The sequence below is a fragment of the Sciurus vulgaris genome (assembly GCF_902686455.1).
Source record: "Sciurus vulgaris genome assembly, chromosome: 9".
Classification (NCBI taxonomy): Eukaryota; Metazoa; Chordata; class Mammalia; order Rodentia; family Sciuridae; genus Sciurus; species Sciurus vulgaris.
Genome location: NC_136469.1, coordinates 130,953,895 through 130,969,277, shown reverse-complemented (window position 1 = coordinate 130,969,277; position 15,383 = coordinate 130,953,895). Strand labels below are relative to the sequence as shown.

Genomic DNA, 15,383 nt, shown 5'->3' with positions numbered 1-15,383 from the left:
AGAGTGCTGAGAATAAATTGATTTGAAAATCATTTTCATTTTACCTCCCACCCCCTCTGTTTTCCTGGAGAACACGCCAGAGAATGCCTCAAGTAAGGCATCTAAAATTTCACTTTAGGATTTTGCAAATCATCAAAGTGTTTTTAAAGCAGGAGGGAACAAAAGCTTTTTAGGTCCTAATAGTTCACCAGTTTCCATCTATATTACATGTAATAAGATATAGGTAAACTATTTATATAACTAATCTCTCTATATATACACATGTCTCACTTATTCTCTCCTTCTCCCTAAAATATAATACACAATATACATTAAGAAAGAACTATACATATAAATTTTAATGTTTATCTCTGTTTCATCCTAGATATAAATACATAGGGAAAGTGATGATGAGAAAATACATGTATTCACGTTTTTAAAAAGATAGTTTTATCCTCAGTTCAAAACCCATCAAGAGGTGTTTCTATAGCCTGTAAAAATTCTGTTATCATGGTGGATGCAGTGGTGCCTGCCTATAATCCCAGGGACTGGGGAGGCAGAGGCATGAGGATCATAAATTCAAGTTCTAGTCTCAGAAACTTAGCAAAGCCCTAAGCAACTTGCAGACATCTTTTATGTAAAGCTCATTTTTTTTAGACAGATCCTGTCTCAAAATAAAAAGTAAAAGGGGCAGGGGATGTAACTCCAGTGACTAAGTGCCTCTGGATTCAATACCATGTACCCCCCCCAAAAAAAATCTATTACCATGATCAAAATAACATATCACGTATTACAGAGCTGTCATGTGTGTATGCAGATAAATGAAGGGAAGAACAGTTTACACAGTTGAGCCAGAATGGACAAGCCATCTAAGAGAAGTCTTATTTGAAAAGTTTGAGAGGGACCAAAGCAGTAGCCACTCTTTGATGACCATGGTCTAATAAATGGTCTTTTATATGAAGAAATATTAAACCAAGTAGAAAATTTCCTCAGAAGAACCAGAGAGTATGCTAAATATACTATTTCCTAGCAATGGTAGTCACTGATTTTGAAATTGCCTTACAAAATCAGTTGTATTTATTAATCGAGTAACAGATAAATTAAAACGTGTCATGTGCTTACTATGCAACACTTCTAAGTATTTAAGTTATGGACAGATACATGCTACAATCTGGGGCAGGTAAAGGGTGTGACTGCTTTTGAGTACAATGGTTTTTTGTTGTGATCGCTGCTTATTTCTTTGTGTTTTTTATGGGAGAAAAATGGTCCGAAGTTAGATCATGGTGATGATTGCACAACTCCATAAATAATCTAAAAACCATAGAATCATACAGTTTAAATGGGCAGACATTTGCGGGGTATAAATTATATCTCAATAAAGTTGTTAAAGTCTATTGAAAAAGATTCTCTCAAGTTCATGTTCTAAGTATTTGGAATTTTATTTATTAAGTCTTGATTCACAGGAGTATTTTTGACTGAAGCAGATCTTCTTCATAATTATCAAGAAACACCTTTTAGTTGAAATCTGCCAATTCTAGAAGGAAGTTGTGATTATTGGCTCTCTTGATTGACCCAAAGTTCTTAGAATGTCAAAATTGAGTATACTTATTGATGCTGACTTTTTATAAAGTCAAAATTGAGTACATACACTTATATAGAAATGGGGTCATGTGCAGAACAGGACAACAAAGCTTACTGTTCTGATAGAGCCAAATGTTGATGAAGGTGGATTCAGTCTTGCACAAAGATTCCTGAAACCTTTCTAAGTTCTTATGAAAGGATGCACATCTTTTGTCTTTACACTAAGATTAACTGAAAACTACTCAGTGTTGTGTTTACATGTTCTGAAATCCCAACATAATCTTTCTTTCCCTCTGATTAACCATTTATGACAAACTCTATCTTAGCCCATTCACTACCAATGATCGCACCTTTAATATACCTGTGCTCTCATTTTCCCATGCTGGATGCTTCTTTTGAAATCACATCCCCTTCTTCTTACCCAGCCATTCCCACCCCCCCACCCCCTCCCACCCCCATCACCAAGACCCAACTCACTGTTTTTTCCTACAAAAGCATTTTCTGGTTTGTTCGTCACCTCACTGTTACAGTGTCTCATTGATGTGATCATGTGTGCTTGCCCTTTATTCGCATATGCAGGATTGGTCTTTCATGTTATATTGCAGACATTTTGAAGAGATGAACAGGATCAGATTTGTGATAGGTCTCAAGAAACAGGTGTGCAGTTCCTGATATGAAGGTATGAAGCCAGTGTTCAGGAAGTGACTACTGCTGGTTGGCACGTATGGATTATGGACTATATTTTGAAACCAATGTGTATCGCTGAACCCAGTCTTGAGAGAATTAAAACATTTTAGACTGAAACTATAGTATGGGCTGAATAAAGGCTTTTGAAGACTGTTTCCCATTGAAAATAGAGATACCACCTTTATCTTACTGATCCTATTAAAGACATTTGGATTACAAAGAGCATATGTTAACCATATTTTAGGGAACCACAGAATAAGCACATCATTGTCTTACTTTGCCAGAGTAGATGACACATTCACATAATATCTCCTAAGGAAGACATCAAGTACCTGTTAAATAAGTAATTTCCTTGAGGACCTAAATGTCAATAAGTATAATACTGACTTTCTTATCATTTATGGACATTTTAATATATGTTTTATTGGCTATAACCAGGCATTGCATTAGGCGGTGAAGAAACAGTGATGAATTATTCAGTATCTATTCTTAGGAGAACTTCCAGCTTTTGTGGGATGTGTCAACAAGTAAGCTAGCTAATATAACCCAGTACAATATCATTGTAAGTATTTTCTGCTACGAAAGGAAGGGAACCTACTCCAGTATTTGGATATTTCAGAGAAAATTTTTAGAAGAGCAAATGTTCAAATGCTGCCCTGAAGAGTGAGTAGGAGGATTAACCAATGAAGAACAACATGTTCCCTCCAGACAGAAAAAAAATATTGCAAAGACCTGGCAGGAAAAATAAATGAATGACTACTACATTGTATATGCCTTAATATGCCAGGATTTCACACATAAACTTAAGAAACTCCACAGCAAAGTTATTTTGCTATGATCTGCCATCCCCAGTACTTTAAGCAACAGCAAACTATTTCCACCTTGACTCTTTCAGGACTTTTACATTTGTAATGGATTTTTTTTTTTTTTTTCTGTTCAATTGTATAATGATCACTCACCTGCTTTCTTTTTCTGAATCTGAGCTTTTTGAGAATGGACACTATACTATCTTTATCTTATTTTCCATAACTGACAGGGTGTTCACTATACACTGCCCATGATAAATAATTCTTGGAATGAACTGAGATTGAGATAATGGAAGTGCCAGAGGTAACTTGTGCCAGTACCTCTGGGTTCTGAGACTGGGTGAGGCACCTCACACCCGCACATGCACCATATCAGATCATTCCATCCTCACAGGGACCATGACACAGCAGTGTTCAGTTTATTTTCTAGAGAAAATAAAACTTGATTCAAAGAATGTCAGTAACTTGACCAAGATCTTGTGGTCACCTAGTTGGCAGTGGGTAGAGGCAATGATTTCTATACAAACCTGCCTTTTTCCAGGTCTATCCTAATAAACCACCCTCCAGGATTCCACTTCACACATCTGTGCTGTTTTCAGATCATTACGTTTCTCCTGGCATTGAGAAGTGACAGAAAGCAGAGGTATCCTAAAACATGGATCATGGGTTCAGTGGCCCTTCTCACAAAAGGCATACAGAGAGATTGTTTTATTCATTGCCACAGACACTCTTTTTAGTGTCTCTAATTACCTGGTGATTCTACCCAGTTAGGTACTGCTTCCTTGGATTCATATGATGAATTTCATATTGTATATATTTTGCCACCATAAAATGATCATTTGTGTCCAGCATTCTTTTTGTCCAGAGTAATTTGTGTGTGTATATGTGTGTGTATGTGTGTATGTGTGTGTGTGTTTGTGTGTCTGGGTCCATTCTTCTTGGCCATAATGGTACTTTCTTTTTTTTTGCTACTATTGGCATTTACACCATACAACTGTATACAAATACCTAATTGCCATGTTTATAAACCAGAACTACCATTTTGGGTATGTTCCATTAGGCTACTAACATGGAGTTCAAAGGCCATGGGCATAATAGTTAGCTGGTAAACTAGTTAAAATCCAGATTCCTGGACCTCTCCATTGGGGATTCTGCCTAATATTTCTAAGTGTGGCTCAGAGGTCTGCCTTTTAATGGACCTCCCTGGATAATTCTTTAAGACCACAGTTCCAGGGCGATTGCATTATAATGCAGAGTGCCAGACCTCTACAGAAGCCACCCTGTCCGAGGCAACACAGTAGTGGTTTGGAATGTGAGCTTTGGACAGAAAGAGAGCCAAGTTCAAATCTTAACCTCCAGTGCATAAAGAGCAGTATTGCAATGTTAAGTTATGAAACCTTTATTACCTCGGTTCTTCATCTCCAAAATGAGAATAAAAGAGCAATCCTGATGCAATTATAAAAACAATTTAGTAAATGAAAAAGTTTTGCCTGGAAGATAGAAATCACCCAATAAATGTTTCTTTTGAGTGTTATCAATACCAAGGCATCCCCTTTTTTACACTTAAGTATCAACAAAATCTTAAAGTTTGTCAGTATGTTCTATTAAAACCTTTTGATACACTGTTAAGATCAAGAAGTTTATTAAGGTATATTAGAGGTTAAATAAGCATATTAAGGCATATTAGAGATTAAAAGAAAAGTAGATATTTTTATTGCTACTCTGTTCAGTAAGCTTTGGTTGCTGAATTCTAGAAGTCGCTTCAGGTTCTCGGTGGAGGAAGAGCCCCCTAACAACACTCATCTGTATCATCTGATCAAAGAATGTTCAAAGTACTTCTATATAGGACTCTATGAAATCCTGGAAGAGGAAAGACATACTTAGAAGAGACAGCATTTGTACCAAGAAGCAGCAGTTAAGTCTTGGGTGAAAGTATACCACAAAGGAAACAGAAATATCACAGAGCAATGACTGGGTCAGAATCTGTGCTGTCAGTACATGCTTTTGGAAAAGTGAAGCAAAGAATGGGAGTGAGGTAAAAAGAGACTACAACTGATTTCCCCATTTGCAAATACTGAAATTTGGAGTAAACTGAGCATTGTTTCTTGGAGAGAATACCCGGGCAGTTAGAAATTTGGCAGTGCATGACATGCCATCTTAAAGGAGACTTTGGTACAGTGTGTGGTTTAATTCTCATCATGATACAAAGTCTCTGTAATCTGTGTTTCTCTTTCTGGTCCTTTTATTGAGCTCTAGTTTTGTATGACCAATGTTCCAGTTTGAGACATTGCCATGGCCTCTCCTGCATTGCCAGTATGTCTAACAAACCACTCAGCAATCCAGTATTCTTCCCTGGTTTCCCTTAGTTTCATCTATAATAAAATTTTGTTACTTAATCAGAACTCAAATCATGGACTTCTATGTGAGCACTCACTCTCTCATGCACCTACATCCAGCTGGTTGTTATGTTTTGTCAGTTTTTCTACAGAACCTCTTTTTCTTTCCCTCCCTTGTCCATTTTTGCTGAAGGCCTGTCATTGTCCATTATTCCCTATAAACAAACTAAAATCCCTGTCATCTTTTGTCATATTTTCTAGCAGGAAAGACAGCTATCCAAGAAAGGAATTCAACTAAAATTATTTGTATAATTTTATTGTCTTTTTGACACATTATCATTGCACATATTTATGTGGTATAGTGTGAGAATTCAATCTATGTATGGCATGTGCAAAGATCAAATCAGAATAATTAGCATTTCCATTGCCTTATCATTTCTTTCTCTTTGGAGCCTTTGAACTCTTCTCTTGTAGTCCTTCATAAAATATATAACAAAATGTTGTAAGCTATAGTCATTTTACTGTGCCAAAGAACAGTAGGACCTATTTCTCCTATTCAAACAAAATTATTGAAGTATTATAATAAATGCATGCAAGTTGCCTGAAAAGCACAGAAGGGGGAACAGTTGACTCCCAGGTAACAAAAACAATTATGCAATAATTTTGTTGTTATTCAGTGATGCAAATACTAATTCATATTATTTTGTACCAAGAAAAACAACCCTAGGAGATATGCACATTAGCTCCTTTGACAGATGAGCAAATGGAAAGAGAAACTAAGGACTTCACACAGCTCTGCACAGTTAAAAGGTTTTAGAACTCTCAGATCTAGGCTCAGCTGTTGAGGAGAACAATGTTAAAAAAGTAATACCTGGACTGGGTCTTGAGCAAGATTTAGATCTCCATCTCATGGTGATAGGAAGTAGGTACTTAGATGAAAACAGATATGCAGAAACTGAGGTAACAGAAAGGTGATTCTGAAAACAGTGAACTTGGAGCGTGGGATTCATGAGTGAAGGACGGTCCTGAAGTAAGAAAATGAATGACATTTTTAAGAAACCAAGGGGATCAGTGCAGCTAGAGCAGAGTAGAGGTGGTGGGGAGAAGAAAGAGATAAGGTAAAAAATGATGTGTCAACCAACTTACTGTGAGACTTGCAGACTTCAGTGATGATTTGAGCTTTCCTTTGCAGTGAGGCAAGACATCTATGAACAGTTTTGATCAGAGAAGCAGTAATAAAGGTTTAAAACAAGGCAAGGGCAGGAGCAGAGAGGTAGTTGGAGGCTATTAAGCCCACCCAAACCTTAGGAGATGGTCAGGGAGAAGAGGTGCAGGAAGGTCAAATTTTCCGGATGTATGCTGAAGAGAATTCACTGGAGCCTGGATGTAGAGTATAGGAGAGCATAAAAATTGTCTCTGTAATCAGAATGAGTGAGATTTCAGGGGGAACTGGTGTGATACAATTTGGTTTTAGAATATAATGGTGGTACTATTGTGGGAGTTACCTGAAAGGGATTATAAAACAAGACATTAGGAGCAGATTGGAATCTCAGTCATCTATGAAAGTGCTGATGAATGTTGGTAGATGTTCTCATAGTGACCACCATGGCAGTAGAGGATGGGAGCAAGGAACTTGAGTGGACATATTGCTTATGTATTTTGGGAAAGGGTTGAATGCACAGTTGAATGTACTAGAAGTGAGATGTTCTAAAATTAGAAACTCCAGTATTTCGCAACTGGCCATGAGGACCACTTGTTGGATGTGACTTCAAGAGGTCAGTATCTTCCCAGTAGTTAAATTAGGAAGAATGTAAATTCTTCCCTATTTGAAGCTGCTTTCCTTCACCCTTATTTATCTTTCCTGTGGAGATTACCTTTAGAATGGGACCTTTTTTCCAGCTCTTTTTAATTCCTTGTTATCTCACAAGATGAATAAAACAGGCTGTCAAGTCCCTGTTGTTCAATATCTTAAAAATATATATATATAAGTATATATATATATATATATATATACACACACATATACATACACACACACACACACACAATGGAATATTACTTAGTTTTAAGAAGGAGGAAATTATGGCATTTGTTGGTAAACAATGGAGTTGGAGAATGCTAAGCAAAATAAGCCAAACCCAAAAAATCAAAAGCCAAATTTTTTCTCTGAAATGCAGGTACTAATGCATGATAAGGGGGAGTGCTAAGGAAGACTAGAGTTTCTTTCAACTAGGTAGAGAGGAGTGAAGGGAGGGAAAGGGGCATGGGGATAGGAAGGGAAGTGGAGTGAAATAGACATTATTACTTTACGTTATGACCCCATGACTGATGTGATCCTACAATATGTATAATCAAAAAATGAGTGATTATACTCCTTTTATGTATGATTTATCAAAATGCATAAAGGCATTCTAGTGTCACGTGTAACAAATTACAACAAATAAAATTTTAAAAATCACTAATGAGCACTGACAATAACCTCTTAACAAAACCAGCACAAGACCCCTCATTTCCACCTTCGACCCTCCCAATATCTTGGGCATCTTTAGCAATCTGACCTTTTCTACACTTTCCATTTTATGATTTCGTTACTTGGAAACTCCAGTGGTTCCCATCTCTGCCTGAGGTGACAGTCACCTCAACTAATAGTGAAGACCTTACATTTGGAACAAGGCCCAACTCCCAACTTTATTTCCTGAAGTTCTCTGAAAGATTTTACCTCGTGCACAGGAGCCTTGCCAACTCTCTGAGACGCTGCCCGGTGCCACCTCTTTTACGTTTTCGCTGCCTCTGTAAAATTCAATTTGCAGATTAATCTTCCTAAAAATCAACTCCAATCAAGCCATTTCTTTCCTCTGAAACAAATTTTTTACACACTATTGCCTAGTGATGTAATTACGAACTCCTCCCTTGGCAGCTCTGTCTCGCAAACTCAGTAGTTCTGACTTATTTTGCTCATTTTGCACAGTTCACAGAACAATACACTCCTATTAGTAATGTCTCCCTATGCCTACGGTGATCCTCAAGGAATGGAGAAGATGAGCTTAGGGGCAGATATCTGGTTCTCCAAATGAATAATTGTAACATGCATGTAACACCTCTGTGGGGTTACCTATGAGCCAGGTAATTTTTGCGTATTTTAAAAGTATGAACTCATTGAATGCACTCAACCATTTTATGAAATAGGCACTATTATTGTTCCATTTTACAGATGAAGTAGCACAGGCACATGGAAAGCAAGCATTTTTTGCAGATCCTTTGATTAATATGTGCTTAGGATCCATCAGCTGGGTTCTAAGCCTGTGCTTTTATTTATATTTATTTATTTATTTAAGATACTGGGGATCGAATCCCAGGGTGAGCTACATACCCACTCCTTTTCATTTTTTTATTGCGAGACAGTACCTCACTAAGTTGCTGAGACTGGCATTGAACCTGCAATCCTCCTGCCTCACCCTCCCAAGTTGTTGGGATTACTAGCATGTGCCTGCCTTAAGCATATGCTCTCACTAGCTCTAGCATGCTGCCTCTCTCTTTGGATTTCTCCACGTACAAGGTACAAACCCTTCCTAGACTAGGGGCTGAGAATTACTGAGCACAGTCATTTTTCTACACGTTTCAGATAAGAATTCCTTTTATTTTGAACGTAGCTTGGGTCAACCACCCTCCAGTGACTGTTGCTTCTCTGACCTCCTCAATCATCTCAGACACCAGTCACACTTTACTTACTATGGGTATCTTCCTTGTCCACAAACTACATGATGTATAGATTAGATAGCTAGCTAGCTAGATAGATAGATATCTCAAACTAAAATCGCCTGCCAGAGCAGTCAGGGCACTCAAGCTGAGAGCCCATAGCATGGTCTGGAGAGTTGTCTACTCATGGGACAACCACACATAAAGCATTAACCTTAAGGGAATCAGCTTTGAGCCTGATCGGCTCTCACACTCTTGTGAAAAAGGAAAAATTGGTATTAGCCAGAGAAAGTTATTTTATAGCCCTGGGATTCTGCAAAAGGTAATCTTTAGAAGACGAAAATCAAATTCAGAAGAAATGGTGTTCTGACTGAATTTCAGCGTTCCTCAGTGAACAGCCTAAAGCCACTCCCTGACTCTCCTCCCACTGCCAGGACCCCAGTTGAGAACAGGACTCCAGGATAAGACTGTGCCTGGAAACAGTGGAACTGACCTGCAGGCGAGAAATGCAGTGGCCCCAGCCATGGAGACAGCAAGGTTGCAGAAGCTGGGAGCAGGCATCCTCTAAAGCAAACACCTTTCCCATTTTTATTCACCTTCTTGCTCTGCGAAGCACTCTTCCTCTAAGATGTAGGGGGAAATGATTAGAAAACATGAACTTGGCTGGGACACAACAGTCAAAACACGACTAATGGTTTGCAAGGAACATTATGAATTTATATTTGCTTAAATCCTATCTTTTCTGTCCCTTCATTTCTTATTACTTTCTGACTTTTCTTTCTCCAATTTCTCTTTCTTTCTCTTTGTTCCATAGTGTCCTTTGATTACTGTTTCTGCCATGAAGGCTTTTAAATATATTCTGTTAAATATTCTTAACTAAATATAATTTTAAAAAGGAAGTCAGTCAGTCTGAATCAATGACAAGCTGGAGAAATAAGCAATTTTTGAGGAAATGAAGTGTTATTACTCTTAGGGATGTACTAAACTATTGAAAAGCAGTAACAGGCTATATCACTTAGGAAATGAATGTCTACCTTAACTCCTACAAAAGCACATTTTGTAAATTTATCCTTGAACTGAAGTATGACTTTTTTTTTTTTTTTTTCCTTTTGGTTAAAGACCTTCTGTCTTTAAGTAGACTAACATTTACTCCTTTACAGATTGCTTAGCAAACATTTTTATTTGAACAGGGAGGCTATCAAGATATAAATGCAAATTTCAGTTAAAAACTTGGTGCTAATGAGGTCAAGACCACACACTAAATCTCTGTGTCTGCCAATTATCTCTCTTCCTTGCGTGGCTACCAGTATGTGAACTACAGGCTGTGGTCATTGGCAGCTTTGGGGGAAAGGATGTGGATGAATCTGTCCATGTGCTTGCACATATTGGAAGAGGGTTCTGATTCTATCTGCTGTGCACCTGTGGTCAGTCACTTCATCTTTCTTTGTGAGAATTAGTGATCTGTAGAATTTTAAAGATAATCTTAATATCATCATCATTACTACTGTAGTTATATTAATCATTGAGCTGTTATTTCAAGTTTCTGCTCTGTGCTAATGTTATTTAAAGCTAAAAGATAATTTTCTGTTTTCAGTGGCATTTTTTTGCATGTGTATTTTTATCCTACTCATTAAAGCTAATAATACTATATGAATTGATAGAATTGCCTCGGAACTCTTTGAAGAAAAATAATGATTCACCTCATGAGCTGAGTGAGTTTTGCAAACTTCTCATTCCAACTCAGAGAGTGCTTTTCTCCTTGATTAAAATATATTTTTCAATTAAATTAAAATGCAGATATAGATAGTCTGTGTTTATGGCTATAATGGAATTATTTAAAGAAGGTTTTAAATCAACCTACTATTAATATTTCACGTAGAACTTCATTTTATTGTTGGGCTGGTGCTGCCATGTTCCATTTCCAAGATTACTTAAAGTGCCTTGAAAACTTAATCATCCTGTTCAGGGTGTATCAATTGGTACCCACCCTTCTGGAAGGAGGAAGTCAAAGTGGGCAGCTTTCCTATGTTCTTTGTAAGTTATGTCACTGATGTTGAAGCGGTAAGAAATACTAAAACTTCAAAATCCAGAAACTGACTTATAAAAAATTAACTTTGTTTTAAAGAAATATTTTATTATTCAGAATTGGAGCAAATTTTCTATTGAAGTATCATATTTTATAATTTATTATAAAATTAAAGATCTGAAGGTACACTTCAATAAACTACTTACTCTAACCTTCAGTTTATATTACAAATGTAAAATATGTGTATTGGAAAGAGCATCTATTGCTGTGCATTTATTAATGATCTTTTCAGGTCTTTTTATCCTGGATGTCCTAGCACTTTTCAAACACTTTGGTGAAAATAATTTTAATATTATATTTTATAACTTGATCTCTTTCTTTGTTGTTATTTTTAGTGATCTGAGTGAAAACCAAATCCAGGCAATTCCAAGGAAGGCCTTCCGTGGGGCAGTTGATATTAAAAATTTGTAAGTATATGTATTTTTAAATTTTTTTCAGTAACATCTGTTTTTGAAGATAAATTTATTTTAAACTCTAAAAAATTGGTGAAAACCTTATATACATTTATTCTTACACAGTATACATTGTAACATAATTTTGAATTGTTGCTATTTGAAAAGATTCTAATTTGGAAGATGTCTGGAAATTGAAGTCATTAAGAACTAATGAAATGATTTGATAAAAATATATTTACAACATATTTTCTCTTTTCCTGCCAACTTCCTACAGTCTCTTCTTTTGCAGTTGGTATTGGTATTTACTGGAAGTACAGAACACGAGCTATTTTTTTCTAGGCAGAGTAGATAGTATTTTCTTTTTAGAGATACATATAACCTACAATTTTTCTAGAGATTTTTGATCACCATTTTCATTAAATGCCAAAAGTTTGAAAATTATCTTTCTCTATTTTTCATGAAAGAATATGTGTATATGCTCTTTTAAAATAAAAAAGAAGAGTATATGTCTATATTTTTCTTTGATAAATCTTTAATTTGGTTTCTTGTGTAGAGATGTTTTCTAAGTGCTTATAGCTCTTAAGGTATATATCAGATTTAAGATCTCAATGACATTTCTAATATTGTCAATATATATCTTTATAAATTTTAAATTGCCATATTAGTCTTTAGAAATGATGGTTTTCAGTTGACTGTGAATTCTAGGACATAAAATATCTTCTTAGCTTTTACATTAGTTTGAAATGTAGTAGCGGGAACCCCTGTGTGCTAAGATTAACTATCAGCAATCCAATATTTCTTAGCGAGTAATAAACAGGGCAGGCACTTTTTCAAGAATGAACTTATATTCAGAATTCTCCATGGTGGGATCCAGTACTATTTTTCCAGTAGCAAAAGTGAGACAGATGTTTTCCCCTGTCAAGGAAGATGGCTGTTTATGAAGCTACTGATTTCTGCCTTTACATCTTCTCCTCAATATAAATGGGTTGTGTATTAAACTTGTACTTTCTAAATGTACAGGTGACAACTAAAAACTACAGGCTTGTAGGTATAAATGTATATAGCCATTAAAATCATGACCCTAGGTTTTTATGAGCACTCAAGTTAAAAGGATTTCATTTGCCCTCTTTTTTATCTTTGCCAGTCAGGGCTTGGAAGACTTAAGGTAGATTCAGTGAGGTAGGATGCTTAAATCTGTCTCTGTCTGGTTAGATCAACATAAGGACTAGGTAGACCTACTCATGCTTCCATGTGTTGTTGTCAAATATAGCCGTGACTACAATTGTCCCTTGGTAATATATTTTGCAATCTTATAGAAATATTACATTTAAGTTCTTAAAACAGTGGCCTTTAATATTCTTAGACAAGATGTTCAGAGAATCCAAATCTACAGAAGTCTTTCTCCCATATTTAAGTCTACATTTGGGAGGAGGGCCAGTTAGCGGAAATTTTTCCATATGTCCTCTTCATTTAGCCTTTAAAACAAGATAAGAGATTAAAGGGGGGAAATGAGATGGTAGTCAATCGCTTTGAGGAAGGAATATTTTAAATCATTTTTGTTTTGCATGCATGAGTTTTCCCAAATTTAAAAACAGTGATTATATATGAATTCATCATGAGATGAATTTAGGATTAGAGTCTCAGAATATTTTAGTATCAATTTGCATTTGTGAACCCATCAACTTCATTGAGCTTTTGTTTTTGTTTTTTTTTTTTTTTTATAAAATGAATATGATAGTTTCTTGGGTTTGTTGTGGTTATTAGGCAAATAAAATATGTGAAAGACATTTCAAAACAGTTACATGCCGTGGGAAGGGCAGATATTCTGCAGATAGTCAACTAATCAACTGCTAGAAGATATCCCTGAAAAAATGTATAGTAAGGAGGTAGGAAAGTAGACCATAAGATGAATTGCAGCATTAGGAATGGGTATGATTATTTTGTTATGAATCAATCAGACACAGAGTTAAAAATTGGAAAACCAAAAGTATGTTAGAAGGTACTGAATTAATACACACACGGTCCTGATTTATAAACAAGGTGTTAAGTGCTGTAGGGGCTGAAGAAAAAAAACAAAAAAGATAAAAGCATTGCTTGAAGTCATAAGTGAATGTTTGGAGAAAGAGTTTATGAAAGAAATATAAATCAATCTAAGGAAAATGACTTATATTGTGTATTGGTGAGGAATAGTAGGTAAAGGTGTATTGAGAAAGTTGGAATATTTGAAGAGGCCGGCCAAGGTCTGATTTCAAAATATTGATCAGATTGGAAGATAAAAAACAAAGTTCAGTGGTGTGTGTCTGTGTTATGAGAAATTGAATGTGACCATTATCTTTTTTAAAGCAAAGCAGCATGGCTTCTAAATAGCAGCGGTGGGGAGAACATAGGGATTTGAATATGGGGATAATGACTAGAGCAGATCTCAACTAATTTCAAATCTGGGGGTACATGTTGCTGTGGAAGAAAAGAAGCCTAAGAAAATGTGTCGATCCTGAATGATGATAGCCAAAAGAATTGCCCCCTCATTGATATCCATGCAACAACATAAAAGACAACACAGGTGACATCAAAGTCTCACAATGCATTAATAGACTTGTTTTTCGAAGATGGTACCTAAAACATTATAGGCCCCTTTTTCTATACTAAAATATAGTCCAAACTACATTGTTTAAAAAAACAAAAAGCAAAACAGTTCTGATCTCATAGGTTGTGCTTTCAAGTTTAGAGTTATTATTCAAACTTAAGAGTGATATGTGTCAAGACGCTGAGTAAAGTTTATTTCACATTGTTATCAAATACAGTAATAACTACAAATCATCACATAACGATTCACCAAAATATCACTAATATATGACCCTTGTCCAGTATGAGATGGTGGAAGAGTGCTGTGTCCTATTTATCATGCCAGTGCTTGGATTTCCAAGTTGACCACCCTGAGTAGTGCTGTGGTAGCTCCAGTACATAGTAATTCAGAGAAAAAAAAGAGGAAAGAGGAAGAAGAAAGAACAGACTGGATGGCAGGAAGATGTGCTTTTGCTGTGTCAAGACCATTTTAGGTATAGCACTATCAAAAAGTCCAGTCTGATCCACTCTAGCTGGTTTATTGAATTTACCACATTCAGGCCTTATTCAGAGCAAATTCCAGTTACCCACAAGATTTCTACGGGAAGCACTTGCTTTAATCTTGTAGATTGGCTAATATGCTCAAGGCAGCATCGTGACAACATGAAATTGATGCTGTGCAAATGTTGCAGATTAGCAGATTTTACTCCCTTTCCTCCAGGGAAGCCACACTAAAACTATTCTAGGCAGATGGGCATTTATCTTGCCCTTAAGCATTTCCTGGGAGGACTTCCCATAACTTTTTGCTTATCTCTATTAATTTCTTAACTGGATTAAAACCCTTTTATATTTTATTTTGTTACCTTTATTTTCTCCAGCCACAGTTTAAGCCACTGTTTTTTTTCCCCTCGAGTAAGATGGAATAACAAGACCATATTAAAATATCAAGTGATTAAACAATTTTTAAGATATTAGCAGCATTTTCCCATCTATTTTGTTAGTCACAATTTATTAACCAAAGTACTGATGCCATATCATTACCAACTGTTGCCTCACCAAAATAATAATCAGTGTTTATAGGACTTTTCTGCAGGAACTTCATATACGTATTTAAAAGATTCAACATGGATGCAATGAATGAAGCTGTTGCTGCCTCCTAATTGAATCCTGAAGGAAGACGTTACGTTGTGCACTGATTCGTTTTCAAGTATTCCTTAGTTATTCCCATTTAATTTAATCATTTTAGAGAATATTC

The 15,383-nt window shown here is 36.1% G+C and overlaps 1 protein-coding gene across 1 annotated transcript in view; it reads left to right on the top strand.

The window, feature by feature from the left end:
* SLIT2 (slit guidance ligand 2) overlaps positions 1-15,383 on the top strand; it is a 338,311-nt gene that overhangs the window by 199,781 nt on the left and 123,147 nt on the right. The window contains 1 exon segment of the mRNA XM_079153098.1: positions 11,507-11,578. Within this exon segment, the coding sequence (XP_079009224.1) occupies positions 11,507-11,578 (72 nt within the window).